The 19,832-nt window shown below is 38.4% G+C and overlaps 1 protein-coding gene across 2 annotated transcripts in view; it reads right to left on the reverse strand.

Annotated features, from left to right (window-relative positions):
- slco5a1b (solute carrier organic anion transporter family member 5A1b) overlaps positions 1-19,832 on the reverse strand; it is a 45,744-nt gene that overhangs the window by 24,884 nt on the left and 1,028 nt on the right. For both annotated transcript variants that reach the window (XM_079818845.1, XM_079818846.1), the window contains exons 2-4: positions 9,413-9,463; positions 4,891-5,004; positions 4,599-4,689 (exon numbers count right to left, since the gene is read on the reverse strand). In XM_079818845.1, the coding sequence (XP_079674971.1) occupies positions 4,599-4,689; positions 4,891-5,004; positions 9,413-9,463 (256 nt within the window). The remainder of the gene's footprint in view (positions 1-4,598; positions 4,690-4,890; positions 5,005-9,412; positions 9,464-19,832) is intronic.

The raw sequence follows: 19,832 nt of genomic DNA on the forward strand, positions 1-19,832 counted from the left end.
CCTCTTCCGACTCCATTGTGACTGATCACGCAAACTGTGCATTTTTTTTGTTTTCATATTGGGGCGTTCTGAGAAATGCATTGAGTTGCCTTAATTTATTTAGAGAGTAAATAAACTCATGAAACAGAGAAGTATCATTAATGTTATCCATTGATTTCAACGATGTAACTGTATTCTAAATATCAACTATTTAAATTATAACTGTAACGGAATACAGTTACTCATAATATGTAGGCTATTCTGAATACATGGTGCCGGTACATGTAGGTACATGTAGGCTATTCCGTTACTGCCCAACACTGAACACGACCTATTAAAGCACTAAGACATAGGAACAGTATAGCTAACATTCACATTTGAATATTTATCGCAAGTCATATCGTCATCGCAATATTAAACAATGTTATCGCACATCGCAGCTTTTCCTCATATCGTGCAGCCCTATTATCTACATATGCTACTGCTCCACAGACATCACTTTAGTTACTCCACTGCACACCTCAGATCACTTTCTCATCCTCACTCCCTCCACCTGCTCAGTTCTCAGCACTAGACACTCACAGTGCTACTGACACTCTTTGCTCCACTCTAACATCTTGCTTAGACAACTTCTGTCCCGTTTCATCCAGGCCAGCCCGCACCACCCCCTCTGCCCCCTGGCTGTCTGATGTTCTCCGCGAACATCGCTCTGGACTCCGGGCGGCAGAGAGGAAGTGGCGCAAAACTAAAAACGCTACTGACCTAACCCTGTATCAGTCTCTTCTTGCTTCTTTCTCAACTAATGTCTCCACTGCTAAAACTACATACTACCACTACAAAATCAACAACTCGTCTGACTCCCGTGCACTTTACAGAACATTCTTTTCGCTTCCTTTGTCCCCCCCCCCTCCTTCATCAACTCTTACAGCTGATGACTTTGCATAATTTTTCACAAACAAAACCTCCTCCATCAGCAGCAAATTCTCCACACCACAAACCGACACACACATCTCAACAACCATCACACACACGCTCCCCTCCTTCTCTCTGCTCTCCGAAGCAGATGTCTCCAAACTCATCCTTTCTAATCATCCCACTACCTGTCTGCTTGATCCTATCCCCACCCACCTCCTTCAGGCCATTTCTTCTTCTGTTACTCCTGCACTCACTCACATTGTCAACACCTCTCTTCACACCGGGACCTTCCCCACAGCATTTAAGCAGGCTCGGGTAACCCCACTGCTTAAGAAACCCTCTCTAAACCCAGCACTCTTAGAAAATTACAGACCGGTATCCCTTCTGCCTTTCATTACAAAGACACTTGAGCGAGTTGTGTTTAACCAGCTCTCTACGTTTCTTGAAAAGAACAACAACAAGTCTCAACTGAGACTGCCCTGCTCTCGGTTACGGAGGCACTGAGACAGGCAAGAGCAGCTTCCAAATCCACAGTACTTATCTTCCTGGATTTGTCTGCTGCTTTTGACACAGTTAATCACCAGATCCTCCTGTCAACTCTCATGAAGATGGCCATCTCAGGAACTGCTCTCCCGTGGTTCAAGTCTTACCTCTAAGGTAGGTCCTTCAGGGTGTCATGGAGTGGTGAAGTGTCTAAGTCACATCATCTAGCCACTGGTGTTCCCCAGGGCTCAGTGCTTGGACCACTTCTCTTCTCTATCTACATTTCATCACTGGGATCAGAAACATGGCTTTTCCTATCCCTGCTATGCCGACGACACTCAACTCTACTTTTCATTTCAACCAGAGGATCCCACGGTTGGTGTTCGTATCACTGCCTGCCTAACAGACATTTCTGCCTGGATGAAGGAACATCACCTACAACTAAACCTTGCAAAGACAGAACAGCTTGTGGTCTCAGCCAACCAAGCACTTCATCACAATCTCTCCATTCAGCTAGGTTAATCAACCATAACTCCATTCAGGACAGCGAGGAATCTTGGGGTTGTGATTGATGATCAGCTAAAATTCACTGACCACATTACTGCAACAACTCGGTCGTGCAGATTTGCACTATACAACATTAGGAAGATTAGACTCTTCCTTTCAGAGCAGGCAACACAACTCCTGGTACAAGCTCTTGTTCTCTCCAGACTGGACTACTGTAATGCTCTTCTAGCGGGCCTTCCGGCATGCACTATCAAACCCTTGCAACTGATCCAGAATGCAGCGGCGAGGGTGGTCTTTAATGAGCCAAAGAGAGCGCATGTCACGCCTCTCTTCATCAGTCTGCACTGGCTACTAATAGCCGCTCGCATCAAATTCAAGGCACTGGTGCTCGCCTTCAAAGCAACCACTGGCTCTGCACCAATATACCTAAACTCGCTTGTTCAGATTTATACACCCTCCAGGAACTTACTTTCTGCCAGTGAACGACGCCTTGTGGTGCCATACCAGAGAGGCATGAAATCGCTCTCACAGACCTTTTCCTGGACTGCCCCCACTTAGTGGAATGACCTGCCTATCTCAATTCGTGCAGCCGAGTCTGTAGCCATTTTCAAAAAACATCTAAAGACACATCTCTTCCAGCAGCACCTGACCAATCAAGAATAGCACTTATCATTCTATTAATTCTCTGTCTAATTTATAAAAAAAAAAAATAATAATAATTCTGTTCTGTGCTAGATTAACTGAGACTTGTTACAGCACTTGCATAGTGTTGCATATTGTTGCCCTTGACTGTTCTAGTTGCTTCAACTGCTCTCATTTGTAAGTCGCTTTGGATAAAAGCGTCTGCTAAATGACTAAATGTAAATGTAAATGAAGGAAAATATAAGTAAAGTCACTCTGATGACACAATTTTTATGTGAAATGTGCATATTTACTTGAAACCAATTTTATTGGATTCCCTGACCCCAAAAATGTACACTTTGACACCAAATTTGACATTATAGCGATAACAGAAGAAAAGATATGGGCTCTACAGTATTTTCTGCACATTGGCGGCCATTTTTTAAAAAACCTGTTCATTTCTGATACAAAGTGTGATCTCACTTGTGTCTTAGGTTACATTTATTTGTATGACCCTAAGGTACTTCCATACCAAAGGTGACCTTTGCATCATGACTTGAAGTCAAAGGCCTATTTTTTGGGCTTAACCTCCCTACTAAATTAACCTTATTGTAAGTGTTACCAAAAACAGCTTTACCTTGTGCCATTTCGTCTGTCAGACATTTAAGTTTCAACCCGTCAAATTCATAGCGTGACCACAGAAAAACTACCCAGCACTGGGTAAAAATGTTAAAAATAACCCAATAAAATGACCAAGCAGGATGAACACAGCATTTAGGTTAGCCAAATACGTATCTATCCACACCAAGTGCAAATAGCGTGTCTTGTTGGCAAGTGCTATTCGCACTAGCTCCACCTAACAATGCCTGTTTGGGCCAAACAATATTTTTCTTTTAAAACGCTCGTATTTCAATGTCTTCAGGGGGCAATCAGTAAAGCATATGGCTAAAGGATCTTGGTTTTGACGCGATCGACCCGGGTTTTAGGAATCGACCACGAGACGTGTTTTAGGAATTGCGAGTAGTAGGCAATTTAATGATCTTTGAGGTCTACTAGAATTCATATGAATCAGATCCGTAATATATTCTGGGGCCAGACCATGGACAGCTTTATAGACATAGAGCAACACCTTATAATGAATCCAAAAATGAACTGGAAGCCAGTGCAGTTTAGCAATAGATGCCATTTAGCGATAGATGCTTTTAATAATAAAAGCATTTATTGGGTAGGGGTAGGGGTAGGTGTAGGGAGGGCTTTTATTTAAGGCGGCATCCATTTAATAATTTTAATAAATATAATCATTTACACTCTGTTATTATTGCATCCTGTTAATGTACAACAATACTGAGGTGCAAATAGTATGTGTCTGTCAAAATAAAGTATAAATTACATGTAATTACCATTTACACATATTGCAAATAACTGCTACTTTTATATGGTGTAAATAGAATATCACTATTTTCACTTAGCATGCTATTTCACTTAGTAAATCTACATCTACAGCTATTTGCACTTAGTGAAAAAAAATAAGACTGACTATTTTATTATAAAATAACATTAAATATAAGGTGGCATCTTCTATAGATCTATAACAGTTATTCACCGTATATAGGAAGGAAACTTACTGTTAACCAATTAAATAAATTGCTAAATCACTTTCATTCACATCATTTTTTAAATGTGAATTGAATTGAATAAACTGTGTTGCTAAACTTCATACCCAGAGGACTGTTTTTATCCAGAAGTTGCTATCAGTTATGTAAATAAGTATAGTTTTGATGAGAAGTGTTTGAGTTCATATTATAGTCTCTGACTTTTAATTGCAGACTAGTATGATGGTAAATCTGAGCACAGTGTGTGAGATTATTGATCTTTTACAACTATATGGGAGACAAATTAGTTTTTTGTTGTTGTTTTTTGCAGGGGGAAAAATCTAAAAAGTAGGAGACTTAAGCAAAAGCCGTTTTACTCAGATGTACAGAAAAGACGATCGCAATTTTCTTTTCATGCCGGCTTTAATAAAAGATCCTGTTTTTGATTTTTCTTTCCTATAGCTATGAACAAACTAACTGGCAAATGTTAGTGTGTTTCACCTGTGCTCCGGTAATGGAAGGGAAACTTTGCGTAGTTTGGAGAACTCGTTCGTTAAAACCTGTTGAGTGACGTCATCTTCCCAAGACAGCCCTGCAGGAACAGAATCAAAGCAGAAGATATTGACATGTGAAATGAACTCTAGGTAAAACGCCACACACTCATCTTACATTAACTGTCAGACACACAGAGCCTTTGATTTGATCCTCGAATACTGAGGAGCTCTAGGAGTAGCCTTTATAACCATGGCGACAGTGATGTGTGCAGTTGCTATGGTGACATTGTTGCACCCACCTCTGTGTGCCAGTCTCTGAAGCAGCATGCGGAATCTCTGCACCGTTGCTGTCGTGACGTCGTATGTGTAGACGTCTGTTAATGGAGCAGCCTCGCAGCGGCCGAACATGCCATCTACAGAGAAAATCAAATCAACAACCTCTCCAGAATTACAATTATGTGCACACTTCATGGTGTGTGTGTGTATTTTTAGATCCATTAAGAGTCTCAGCTTATTAAAGACAGTAGCTAGGGGCAACTGAGACAGGACCAGCTGGAGTGCCGACACCTGCCTGATGGTAAGGTCACACCGTGTGTACGCACAGCGAATTATGTTCGCATCTCTATTTTACACACACAAGGGAGAAAAAAAAGCATCTCTCTGTACTGTCAATTAGTCACTCATTACATACGCACAGATGTTAGCCAATCATAACAGGTTATTTCTATATGTAAATGACCATTGTTATGATTGGCTAACCTCTGTGTGTATGTAATGAGTGACTGTATTAATAATTCTTATCAATACAGTAACAAAAAGGTCTGTTTAATTATAAGGATGAGAAGGTAGAGGTACAAATTATTTAATACTACATTTACTACATTTGGTGTAATATTTTTTTTAATTAAAATTTTAAGTGGGCTTAAAGGGATAGTTCACCCAAAAACCAAATTTTTATGTTTCTGCTTACCCACAGGGCATCCAAGATGTAGGTGTCATTGTTTCTTCAGTAGAACACAAATTAAGATTTTTAACTCCAACCGTTGCAGTGTGATAGTCGTATAATGCATGTCAATGGGGATATTGAGTATGAGAGCAATGAGAGTAAAAACACATAGACATACGAATCCTTATTAAACCATGCGGCTCGTGGCGACACATTGATGTCTTAAGACACAAAACGATTGGTTTCTGCGAGAAACCGAACAGTATTTATGTTATTTTTTTACCTCTTATCAGACGAATGTCATCTAGTATTCCCAGCGCCATAACTTCCGGCGAATAAGGTCAAAATACTGGCGCAATCAAAGATATATATACACGTAGATGCCTCATTCGACCGATCCACGCAGGCACTAATGAGGAATCTATATCTATGAGCGCGTCTGTATTTTGCATGCATTTTGACCATATTTGCTGGAAGTGATGACGCGGGGACGGCTGATGCAGAGCCATAGAAAAAAATGAAATACATTTTTAAATATGGATATTTTTCTTACACAAACGCATCGATTCGCTTCAGAAGGCCTTTATTAACACCCCGGACCCGCGTGGAGCACATTATTTGACGGACAGATGCATTTTTTTATGGACTTCAAAAACCGAGCACTGCTATTATAAAGCTTTGATTAGCCAGAACATTTTTAATATAACTCAGATTTTATTTCGTCTGAAAGAAGAATATCATATACACCTCGGATGACTTGATGGTGAGTAAATCATGGGCTAATTTTCATTTTTGGGAGAACTATCCCTTTAACCATAAAACTGACATGTATATCAGCTATTTATCTGTTTTTTGTTTTTTGTCTAATCTATCTGTCTTAAAATATTAGATTAATTAAGTGTTACATATTGTGAAAACATATTTGCATTGATGCCAGACTAATACATTTGTTAAAGGTCCCATGGCATGAAATTTTCATTTTATGAGGTATTTCAACATTAATATGAGTTCCCCTAGCCTGAATATTGTCCCCAAGTGGATAGAAATGTTGATCGGTGTAAAACCGAGTTCTGGCTGTCTCTCTCTGGCTTTGAGAAAATGACAGGCCAGACTAGCCAATCCTGAAGTCTCCTGGTTTGACGTCCAAGCAGGAACGGTTTCCTCCCTTTCCTCCGCCCAGAGAATCTGGCACGCCCATGCAAACACTCGAGATCATTAACGTTACTTGTGAACGAGTGAACACTGGCAGTTTCTCAGTGTTTGGATGTACAAATGAAAACAGAAGTCTTTCTTCAGTTCCTTCTGATCTGTGATCATTGATTTCTTATGTGTAGCTTATTATTTATTATTTGTGGACACGCAGCGGCTTCTCTCTCTCCCGACAGAACAGTGTTTTCGTGTTTTCTATCTTGTGAGTCAGTGTTTTTGTACGTCCTTGTCGCGTCTATCTGTTCTAAAATGTGCATACAGTCTTTTCTGTTTAACATCAGCAGTCACATCCTTAGAGATAAACTTCACACACGCCGAAGCTCGGCCTCCAACATCCCCGACCCCCAGTACTGCATCTGGCCCACAGCGGAGGCACCAAACGCGGCGTGAGATTAAGCAGAAGGAGGGTAAGCGTGAGGGTATCCGGCTAGGCTAGGCAGCTTTCCCCACAATAAACTGGATTACATTCGATTACAGCTGTTGTGTCTTTGTTTGCGCTGTGTAACGTTACTCAATGCGCGTAAATGACGCTATTCATATGATTGGAACATATCTAGAAATAATGCTATTCTCAACACTTACTAACTCGTTCATCTCGCTGTAATGGTACATTGCATGTGTTACAAAGTTGGTAGAATAATGATGAAGAGGACTCGGTGTGACTGGGACTCGTGTTTATTCAGAACTCTCAGATACAAACACAATAAACTCGCGCTGACAGACAGCGCTCTCATAACTCAGTAGATACTATAAATAACTTTGTTAGCAATCGCTGATCTCCGTGATGTCCGGTTCGCGAACGAATCATTCTTTTGAATCGGTTCTTTTTAGTGAACCGAACCAGTTCACCAAATCGGACTGAATCGTTCTAAACGGTTCGCGTCTCGAGTCAGCGCTGATCCATAATTTACTAAAGTTACTAACTTTCTGACATGAGTGACAGCCCCTCCGACTAGAAATAAACTAATAACCTGAAGTATATGCTAGTAACTACAACAGTTCACCCTGAACTGAGACATGCTGAGAGAACTGATGAGAAGTGAACACAGGTCCATCCGTCTCTCTGGCAGACTCGTGCCTGCTCTTGCCTCGTTAAACCACCCCCCCCCTCCGCTCATTTAAAATGCAAAGATGTCAGCCAATCACAACAGTGGGCGTTTTTACTGAAGTCTCACAGCAGACACGCCTCTTGAAGCAGGGCATTCAGCCTCAGGGCAAACAGCAGTATAGAAAAAATGCCTTTTATTTCTAAATTATGACATTTTATGATGTAAAAATCATACTAATAATATAAGTACACCTCAGGAAACACTATAAAATAATAGAAAAATGCCATGCCATGGGACCTTTAAGGTTAGGGGACAGAATATACAGCATAAAAATTCTTATTTCTATGACAGTCCCTATAAAACACAAAAACACAAAGTGTGTGTGTCTGTGTGTGTGCTTAATCTATTTGTAAACATTTTAATAAACCTTGAATATTAATGCAATTCATGTCTTATAAAGGTTTATTTAAAGTACTTCATTATTTTCAGATTTTCTGTGACCTAATCTAAAGTGAGAACCATGGTTTGTTAACAAAGCGTTATTTAACTCTATACATATAAGCTAATTAAACAATAACACTTCATTAATAACAATGAAGAACTCACTATTTGTATATAGTCTTTTAATGTATTAACTACAGTTTATAAACTGGTAATTAACTAAACTAATAGTTTGCTAATTATTTATAAGTGCTTTGTTACTGTATACTAATACTGGGTTAAATGGGTAGCATAAAATGTGTGGCCTGACAGAAGATACATAACCAGTTCTCTTAACCTCCCTATTTTTCAATTATTTATGAACAAAACATAAATATTCTGAATTTGTGTTAACCATGTGTTACCCATGTGTTTACCAAAGCGTTACAAATGTGTTACCCATTTTGGTAGCAGTTTGTTATTTTATAAAATCTTGCCAGACATATGTAGTGACCTTTTTATAAAAGCAATAAGCCCTGTGAAGCTGTTTACAGTGATTTTAGAAAAGCTAAAATTTGCGTCATGCCTAACAACACCCCCTAGCTGTTCAAAATTCCAGTATATTGTAACTGAATTTTGGTCATCCCTGCACTTGAAATCTATTTCTTGAAACTTGTTTTAATTTTCTCATTGCTAAAATTATATATATATATATATATCTTCCGTCAGGCCACATATTCTGTGCTGTTCTGTTCACACAGTAGAGTAGAAATACAAAAAATATATAATACACTTGCACCAAATATGAGTAAGAATGTAGGTTAAGTCTGATTGGCTGATACTGCCTGTGTGAATGTGAATGATTTAATTCATATTACCCTCTCATTGACGGAGACTGAGTGTGGGAACATATCATGCCAACAAAAAACGATTAACTTTCAACCCATGCGGAGGAGAATTTGGAATGGTTGCTAAGCAACACAAAAACTATATTAAACACAGCGTGTGTGAGTGTGTGTCAGGGTGAGAGTCTGTATTTTTTGTAACATACCCAAAGAGTTAAAATGCATTGTATTCACAATAATGTTAGACACACAAACAAACTGCCTAATTCAGATGAAAAAACAACTGAGTGCTTGATCAAACGGCATGAGATTTACAGAGACTACAGGTCCCGAATGTGTGTGAGTGACTCACCATTAAGACAGACTTCATAGTTCAGACACAGACCCTCCTCAAACAGGCAGCCTGACAGAAAGAGAGAAAGAGAATTTTAAGAATTAGAAATAAAGGGCCGTTCACATCAAGGGCGACAATCAGTTTGAACAGGCCCCTCCATTGACAGCTATGCAACTACTTCAAAAAGTTAATAAAGAGATTGTAAAATGAATCCATTTGAAGTTGTGAGTTGGTGAATGTTTATGTGAATGAAAGCCTAAATTCAATCTGTTCACGAAGCGATCGAGTCTCTTTAGACAATTTGGACTAAACCGCTCAATTCATATGGATTTGTTTTACAATATCTTTATGAACTTTTTAAAGCATCAAAGTTTCAGTAGCGTAGCTGTCAATGGAGGGACAGAAATCACTCAGATTTCTTCAAAAAGATCTTCATTCGTGTTCCGAGGATGAGCGAAAGTCGTACGAGTTTGGAACGACATGAGGGAGAGTTTTTGGGTTAACTAACCCAGTGGTTCTCAACCTTTTTTCAGTGATGTACCCCCTGTGAAATATTTTTTCAGCCAAGGAACCCCTAACCAGCGCAAAGCAATTTTGGTTGGGAAAAAAAAAAAGACTTAAAACAGAGCACTGTGCCATCAGTGTCTGATTTATTAAACTTTGGAACAGATAAACACATACAGAATTCAAACATTTGAAAAAAAGAAACTATTTTGAACATTTTAAATGATGATAATACATGACTAAATTTATTGCAAATATTTCTCATCACTAAAATATAGTGATTCAAACTAATGTAGTGAAAACAGTGACCATATTTCTGAAATGGAAACCGGGGACATTTCCTATTTGAGTGGTCAAAATATCACTAAAATCTAATTTGCTATTGTATTTTAATTAAAAAACAGGGACAATATATGTTTGAATGTTTTCGCTGTTGTTGTGGAGTCCCTATATTATTATTAACATTAATAATTATTAGGATTTAGTTTGATTATTAGGATTTTTGGTCTGGATTTAATGCAATAAAAAACTAAAACAATGAAAACAGTTAATGGTAAGCTAATTTAACAATTGTAAATAAGCAGTTCAAAACAATATAGTAACATGACTTAACAAAAACATAAATATGATAAATAAAACTATTCAACAAATATTGTAACATTTTATAATTGTATTTAAGTTTATACTATATAAATTACTTAATTTATACTATATACTATATAGTTACGTTTATGCTTGAAAATAATTCTTACTACCCTTAATTGGTCTTGTTATTTTGCATTTTAGGATTATTTTAAGAAGAAAGTATATGTATTCTGCACATCAGGGCCGTGCACAGACATTTTGAGGGGCAGTGGCCCAAACCAAAAAAAGGGGCACTGGGGTGGGGTGGCATTGGGGGCGAGGATTGGGTGCTTGTCCATACAAATTATCCATCTGACTATTCCTTTACTTGACAGCCTGTAACTATCTGATTTGGCTGATGCTCAGTGGGCTCTCCCTCACTCTCTGAGCCCCACTCTCACACTCTAATTTTTCCTCTTGACCATAGACGAAACAAAATCTCATCTCAGCACTTTTGATGAATGAATATACTATTTTTAATTTTTTTCTTTTCATCTTAATATCAACATTTGTGAGATTTAGTCGGTCAAAACAGTTTTGATCTAATTTTGTGTCTAACGAAAATAGTGATGGATTTGTGGACACAATGTTTTTGGTTTTGTGGAGTAAATGTTATAGCTTTTATTTTGAAGTAAAAAGATGAAATTAGACCCTTGGGCTAAGATGAACCAGCCATATTTGGCACAGAAGGCCCCAAGTGGCATGTTGTTACTGGTCTTATTGTTTTTAAATTTAACACTTATTGTAATTAACGGGGTGATTTAGATTCATGATTTAGATGGACATTTCAGGCATCTTCACTGTCATTAAAACCTATAGGTTAATTGAGTGAATTGTATTAATGCAAAATCTATTAAATATTTTTTTATGACATATCTTCAATTAAAATATGGACAGTTAAATAAGTAGATATTGATATGCTTGTACATAAGTCATACAAACTTTACCTTTCAGATGATTATCTTTTAATGGGATTCCGATTTTTCTGTTATTAGTTATTCAATTATTCTACTTTTGTCAAAATAACATTTTAAGTAGAATATTGGATTTAGTATTTTACATTAATGACACTTTAAAAGATAAATAAATAGTAATACAAATTATATCAAAAGTAATGTATACATTCTGTAACAGTATATATATATATATATATATATATATATATATATATATATATATATATATATATATATATATATATATATATATATATATTTCTACAAAGTGTGCCATCAACAGCAAAGTTGGTGTTTATGATAGATCACGGGTACAAAAAATGTATTAGACAAGAGTTCTAATTATTCCAAGAACGTGTTTTTTGAACAAGTTGTTAGCAATATTAGAAGATCAGGAGCAAAATAATACCGACAGAAATAGAAAAATCAAATGACTAATTCCGCGGATTGTAATGCATACTGTTAATGCGACGACATTCTGGAACTGTCGTCTCCGCTTTCCACGCTAAAGTGACGCTGGGGAGCGAGCGGGGAAACACGGGAGCGGTTTCGCGAAATCGGTGAAAAATCGATTTTTAGCGGAGGGAAGACAGAATACTTTTAGTGGGCATGGGTAGCGCCCATAGACTGCGAGAGGGGCACCTCAGCTGAAGCCACTGGGCCACCCCCCTGTGCACGGCCCTGCTGCACATGTATTGGTTGCAAGTGTAATTATTTGGGGTTTTTGTTTTGTTCAGATGTGTGGTAATCACTGCGTTGTGACTGCTGAACTTTTGGGGACAAAACAATCATGCATTCCCGTTGAGGCTCTGTTATAAAGCACATACAAACAATATTACTTTAAATTAAAAACGAATAGTTAGTATGTTACTACCTTGAAAGCGATAACGAGGTTTCTTTTGATATTTGACGATAATGGCGCTCTGTCTGCTCTCGACGACCAGCTCTCGACGGTACGTTCTTCATGAAGTAGTAGCAGCGCGTACGTGACCAAGTAGAGTCAACGTATCTCACAGCGCCATCTGCTGGTGAAAATAATCACTGCACGATTGCTCCTAAAACCGGTAGCTGTTGTATGTTGGTTGGGCGCTTTTTTTGCAATATATCTGCGGGTTGTTTGGAACGAGCTGTAAAACGGGGACATTTCCGGGGACAAATCCAGCCGGGGACGAACATTAACAACCGGGACTGTCCCCGGGAAACGGGGACGTCTGGTCACCCTATCGTTGATCCAAGTGATTGACAGGTGATGCCAGGCGGCATATGACAGGTTGAGTCAAACCATCCTGGTATGGGGGAGACTGGGTTTTTAGGATAATGAAATTGAATAGTCTACTGAATATAAAATTAATTTTATGAACTTGTACTTATATTTTCCTGAAATATTTATTAAATAATCCTATTTAAAGGATTTTTGCATGGATGCTACTTTTGAAATATATGTAGGCTATATTTTAAAATCTCACGTACCCCCTGGAGTGCCTTCACGTACCCCAGGGGTATGTATACCCCCATTTGAGAACCACTTAACTAACCCATTGAAGAGCTTGAGCATGTAAATCTAGTGTTGGTGTGGGTGATACTATAGATATGCTTTAGTTATCTTTATAGATATAATTGTTTATGTGAACAGGCCTTAAAATGATTCAATTTGACGTTTTTTGGAAATGTGGCAAGCAGGGCGGGACAAAGAGCTATGGGAACGGAGCAAGGCCAGTGGCGCGAGTGATAATGAGACCACACTGGTCTCGAGTCCCACGGAGGAGCTCTGGAATGATAAAAGGAGGAATGACAACAGTGATGGATGATAGGGGACCAGGCCTGGGACATTTATTTTGTGTTTTGTTATGTTTATATGCTGCAGTCGTCCATGAGGGGCTGCCACTTTACTTTCATTTTGTAGTGTTATTAAAGTGTATGTTGAACACCCGCCGGTTCTCGCATTCTTCTTTTATCCTTCTAAACAACCAAAAACATCACAAAAGTGTGTTTCTGTCATGAGGTATTATGGGACTTCCTGCAGTGTGTTTGACATTCACACATATCATTCATAGTAAATTCTGCTCACACAAACCCCCACACACCAAGTGTCTCAGCAGAAAACAGCAAATTCTCAGAAAATCAAGTGTGTGGGGTTTAGCAGTATCTGTCCTCATTTACTCATGTCTGATTAACAAGCCGTGAATTGCTTCATCTGGTCTTATCTAATTCTTCACACCATCTATCACAATTTCAGTATAAAGACTGTCCCGATTACACAATAAAATTAGTATTCCTTAAAAAAAAAAAAACAATTACAATTGACCCTTATTAAATAATTCAAATGAGGTTTCTGATTCATATGAATTCTAGTAGACCTCAAAGATCAATAAATTGCCTACTACTCGCAATTCCTAAAACCTGGGTCGATCAAATGTTATGCGAGTTCATTTGTTTAATGAATAATCTTACATCTTAAAGGGTTAGTTCAACCAAAAATGAAAATTAACCCATGATTTACTCACCCTCAAATCATCCTAGGTGTATATGACATTCTTCTTTCAGATGAATAAAATCGGAGTTATATTAAAAAATGTCCTGGCTCTTCCAAGTGTCACAGGGTGTTTTGGTGTTGGTTCATGTTTCATGTGTTTAGGTCATGTTTCATGTGTTTAGTTCATCACGTTTACTGTCATGTTTCTAAGTTTGTCTTGTCCTTTCAGCTTCCTGGTTTTGTCATGTGTTTCATTGTCATGTGATTCCTATGCCCTCGTGTTGTGTCGTGTCATTGGCTAATTGTCTCATTACTGTTCACAGGTGTCACTTGTCTTGTCATTTAGTCAGTGTATTTAAGCCCTCATGTTTGCCGTGTGTCCTTGTCTGTTATTAACGTTGTAACCTGTTGGTGGTGAGGTTTCTTGTCAAGTCTGTTTTGTTTAGTCTAGTTTGTCACAGCCAAGTTTTGATTTATGTTAAGATTTATGTTTGGATAAATAAAGAACTGCACATGGGTTCAGCAACTTGCCTCCAGTGAAAACTGTTACACCAAGCTTTATAATGGCAGTGAATGGCTGTTTGTTTTGAAGTCCATAAAAGGGCATTTATCCATCATAAAAGTAATCTACACGGCTCTGGGAGTTAATAAAGGCCTTCTGAAGCAAAGCGATGCGTTTGTGTAAGAAAAATATCCATATTTAAAACTTTACAAACTGTAGAGCAAAACAAAACTTGGTTCTCGCGAGAACTATATTCTCACTGGAGCGTCATACGCTGGAACGCCAGTCTCTCGTGAACGTGCATACGACAGTTAGCAGAAGTTAGAGATTACAGTTTGTAAAGTTTTAAATATATATACACCTAGGATGACTTGAGGGTGAGTAAATCATGGGATAATTTTCATTTTTGGGTGAACTATCCCTTTAAGATGCTTGCTGCATCGATCACCGACAGTGGGCAACACAAGCAGCTGATAGCGACTCCTGGAGGCGTACAGTCCATCAGGCCACCTCCCTCTTTTAAGATACCCGTAGGGCCACTATAGAGGACAAAAGGAAAAGAAGGAAAAACCGTGTCCTCTCAGTACCATCCTGGACCAGACCTTGACCTGCAGCCGCTGTGGCAGGACCTGCCTGTCCCGCATAGGCATCGTCAGCCACCAACGTGCCCGTAGAAGGTGTGGATGTCCTTCCTAAATCTTCGTTCGACTTCGCCGTTTTGTATTAAGCTTTGTATCAGTAGAAACCCAGTAGTGTATTATTTCTGTATTTTTTGTCTGAAAAAAAACCCCCTCAGATGATGCGAAAATCGTCATTTAGTGTCATCAGAGGCTTTACTACAGCCAGTAGTAGGAGTTCGTTCCGCATGTTTTCAACCCGCGCATTCATAACGGAGCGGTGTGGAGCAAATCGAGTGTTCTCAATGAATTCCTATGAAAGTTAAGCTTTCATAGGCATGAACTGAAAACGCGCCAGACTGGACACCGTGAATGACTGTGCAGCCGTGAATGAATGACAATGTAGCCATGAATGAATGCCCGTGCAGCCGTGCTCATTTTAGTTTTGGTTCAGATTTAGCGCCAATTTGGGGGCAGGTTGCTTGAATTGTGGGTTCATTAGCCTATTGTTCTTAATGAAAAACACAACAACAAAACAGTACAATGACAAACTCACTTAAATAGGCGCATTTCACTTTGAAACCAAATCTTCCGCAATCATCTTGTCTGTCAGCTGTTTGACAAAAATACATTTTCTGGATTTTCTCAGTCTAGAAGGCACCAACTTCTAAAATAATTTCACATTTCTTCTACATAAATGACCCAATTTAAATGCACATTCATCTTTCCAGCCGTGAAGTATCCCTTTAAACAAATGAACTAGCAGGATAACATTACACATTCTGTAATGTTCTGTAACTAGCACAAGCCTAAATATTACATACTTAAGACAGTAGACATCAAAATTCTCTTTGTAAACGCGAATTCAAAAAACTGCTCCGAAAACTGGGAAAAACGCTGCCTTCGGAGGACACATTTCAAGGTCGGAAGGCATCAAGGCAAGTCCGAATCCAATGTTAGCTTCACTTCCTGTCTCCTGAGAGACCTTCCTTCTGATAAATATTTGAAGGAAGCACAGATGTATCCTTCGCTGCCTTTGATATCCCACAATTCTATGCATTCTATTCAGTGACAGTTGAGCTAGAAAAAGAAAAATGGCGTCAGAAAGTTGCTGGTCAGTTTGTGTGTGAATGTACGGTTTTGACCAACGTTTTCCACTTCTGATGTAATTTCTAGTGAGAAATTAATATTGTAATAATTAAATATTTGTTTAGTTCTCACCAAAGCTTACTTTATTTTGCTGTAGATCATTAAACTGTTACACTGCCTCAGAAGTCTGTCTAAAAACAGTTTTGTGACGCTGCCTTACAAGTCATTGTCGGATTCTGTCAGTGAGGCAACAAGTCAGCTGCCTAGGTTTTCGGGTGCAGCCATAGGGTGTGTCTCATTCAGTTCCCTAGCTCCCGAGCTCGTGAATCAGTATATCGTGTACATGGGGTTGGGCACTGGTAAGGACAGTAAAAGACACTGGCTCCCTACACATTGGGACACTGATGACTCTATTTCCGGCGACGTGACAACGTCCTCATTGCACAACATCATTACTGGTATTTATGAACAACAGCAGCAGAGCTGATATCTTTCTGACATTACATGTTATTTAAAGTACATTATGATAAATACTGTGCTTGTTACATATACGTGCAAAATTTCAGCCTTAAATAAATTATAAATGTTAGCTAGATTGTGTTCATCATCATCTCAATGATGCATGTTTATGCTGAAATATAATAAAATAATGGTTTCTGTTTTTAAAAACACATATCGGGTGTAGTTATCGATCATTATGTGTAGTGAGTTGGCTCACGTGATTTGAGTTTCGTGCTTCAGAACTTCCGTTAAAGGGATAGTTCACCCCAAAAATGTTTATGTTTATCTACTTACCCCCAGGGCACCTAAGATGTAGGTGTCTTTGTTTCTCCATTAGAACACAAATGAAGATTTTTAACTCCAACCATTGCAGTGTGATAGTCGTATAATGCATGTCAATGGGGATATTTTAGAGTATGAGAGCAATGAGAGTAAAAACACAGACAAACGAATCCTTATTAAACCATGCCGTCCGTGGCGACACATTGATGTCTTAAGATACGAAACGATCGGTTTCTGCGAGAACCGAACAGTGTTTATGCTATTTTTTCACTAGTATGTGATTGCCTTTTTACCTCTTATCAGTCGAATGTCATCTAGTATTCCCAGCGCCATAACTTCCGATCAAAGATTTATATACGTAGATGCCTCATTCGACCGATCCGCGCAGGCACTAATGAGGACTCTATGTATATATGATCGCATCTATGATCGTGCCGGTATTTTGCATGTATTTTGACCTTATTCGCCGGAAGTGATTGCACAGGGACGGCTGATGCAGAGCCATAGAAAAAAATTAAATACATTTTTAATATGGATATTTTTCTCACACAAACGCATCGATTCGCTTCAGAAGGCCTTTATTAACACCCCAGAGCCGCGTGGAGCATGTTATTTGATGGACAGATGCATTTTTTATGGACTTCAAAAACGAGCAACTATTACTGCTATTATAATGCTTGGATTAGCCAGAACAATTTTAATATAACTCAGATTTTATTCGTCTGAAAGAAGAATGTCATATACACCTCGGATGACTTGAGGGTGAGTAAATCATGGGCTAATTTTCCTTTTTGGGTGAACTATCCCTTTAAGGGAGCCTAGTGAGCATCGGGTTTTGCGGTGCATTGTGGGACTTTTTAGGGAGCGAACATTTCAGTGCACTGGAAGGATTCTGCAATTGAGACAGCCATTAAAATGGCCGACTCCCTGATCAGTGCCCTGACTACTGAACTAGGGAGCTGATTGAGACGCACTCATACTTTTATTTTTCAAATGTGCACATTTCTGTTTACGATTAGCACTTTCAAAATAAAAGTCCCCCTTTTGTGGTTTAGACATTCACATGTTTTGTGTTCAGGAAATTACAGTCGCTGCAGAATTTAGATCGTAAAGCAGTGGTCAGATATTGTAGATAGCATGATAGCAGCATGATTTCCACTCTCTGTGTGTGAGTGACATATGCATGTGCGAGCTTCAATGAAAACAGCACATTAATATAGAATGCGATTCAACTGATTTGGAACTACCTGTGCATTAAACAGTTTAATTGCACACCTTCCAGCCAATCAGAATCAAGTATTCAGACAGACCATGGTATAAATATATATAATGGATGCTTGCCTTGTTATATTCCTATTAAAACCCCTCTGTTACTATGGAGAGCAGTTTGCATGCTCCGTTTTGGGGGAGGCGCTGTGACGCTGCAGTCACAGATCATCAGAATGCCCACTGACATCCTCTCAAATGAATCCACAGACACTTATCTACTCATATTATGAGCCACAGAAGCAAGATTCCTGCGTCACCATGATGTCAGCTTCTGTACGAGGCAATGTCTGCGATTTGAGTGCAGGTGCTGTTTAGTAGCTTTATGACATCTGTGTTTCCATAATTAACTGTAAAAAGATGAATGGATGGACAGACAGACCATAAAATCTGTTAACGCTGAAATGGCATTCTTTATTAACTGTAATAACTCACTAACTTCCTTTTTTATTGAGAATTATTTCCAAAAGGTAACTTCAAAGTGCTTAATCTTATTTATAAACCTAACATAGATCACTCGATTGTATGATGCAACTGCTGCCAGTACTTTGGTTTAAATCAAAGCTTTACTCTTAATCCACTACAGACAATTAAATAAAATTTATCAAATTAAAATGATAAAAATGGCATAAAGCATAGTTTAAAATGTCCTCTAATGCTGGCATAAACGTTAAACTAAAATATGGAATAAACTGGAATCAAATTAACCAGTTAAAGCAACATTTCGTGTAATGATTTTGTATGTCGATAATCAGATTATATTTTATATCAATATATTAGTTTTATCACAACATCACTCTAAATTTACCAGCATTGAAAAAGGCCTGTCTTTGAGCTGACAAACCTGTGTATCTACAGTAAATTAAGTAACAAGATATTAAAACAATTCAAGTTTCCTCATTTTTGGCTTGCTATTTGTAGTCATCTCACATCAGACTTACTTAAAACGCACAGTTCTGCAAGGATATATATTACTTCACTTTTGAAACTCCTTTGAACCCCTTCTGTTTTACTGTTCGAGTCCTGACCTTTTGACTGACTATAGTAGGCTATATTCCATTTGCTTGAGATTTCGGACCCTCTGTATTCATATTCAGATGTTCTAGCCAAGTCAGAAATGTGACAAAGCTAGAAAATGGAAAAGTAATATATATAATAGTTTAGTAGTCTTACCATGACTATTAAGACTTTCACAATAGTAAAGCAACTGCTGAGATGCATCTTTGAAAGACATCATCATCTAAACATCACCTAATGATGCCCAGTCATCAATACTTGACATACAAAACACAACAATGGACACAACAAATAATAAAAACACTTATACAACACAAACCAACATTACAAAATAAACCAACAACACAAACAGCTAAAAGTGTTAGCACAGATAAAACCAATAAGAATCAAGAAAAGTTATGTCAGGTTATAATGCAGCGAGTGAAATCAAAAGTGTGTACATGTCCTGTGTGTGTTTGTGTTTGAGCCATTCACGCGCTCTAGAGCAATCAAGTCAATATGAAATTAACATCTGTTGCCATGGTTACAGTTAATGACTGACAGGATGACCTTTTTCTGGGCTGGGTTTATGAATCACACACACACAGACCCCGTATTCTATTATTGT

The sequence above is a fragment of the Gobio gobio genome (genome assembly GCF_949357685.1).
Source record: "Gobio gobio genome assembly, chromosome: 6".
In the NCBI taxonomy this organism is placed as follows: Eukaryota; Metazoa; Chordata; class Actinopteri; order Cypriniformes; family Gobionidae; genus Gobio; species Gobio gobio.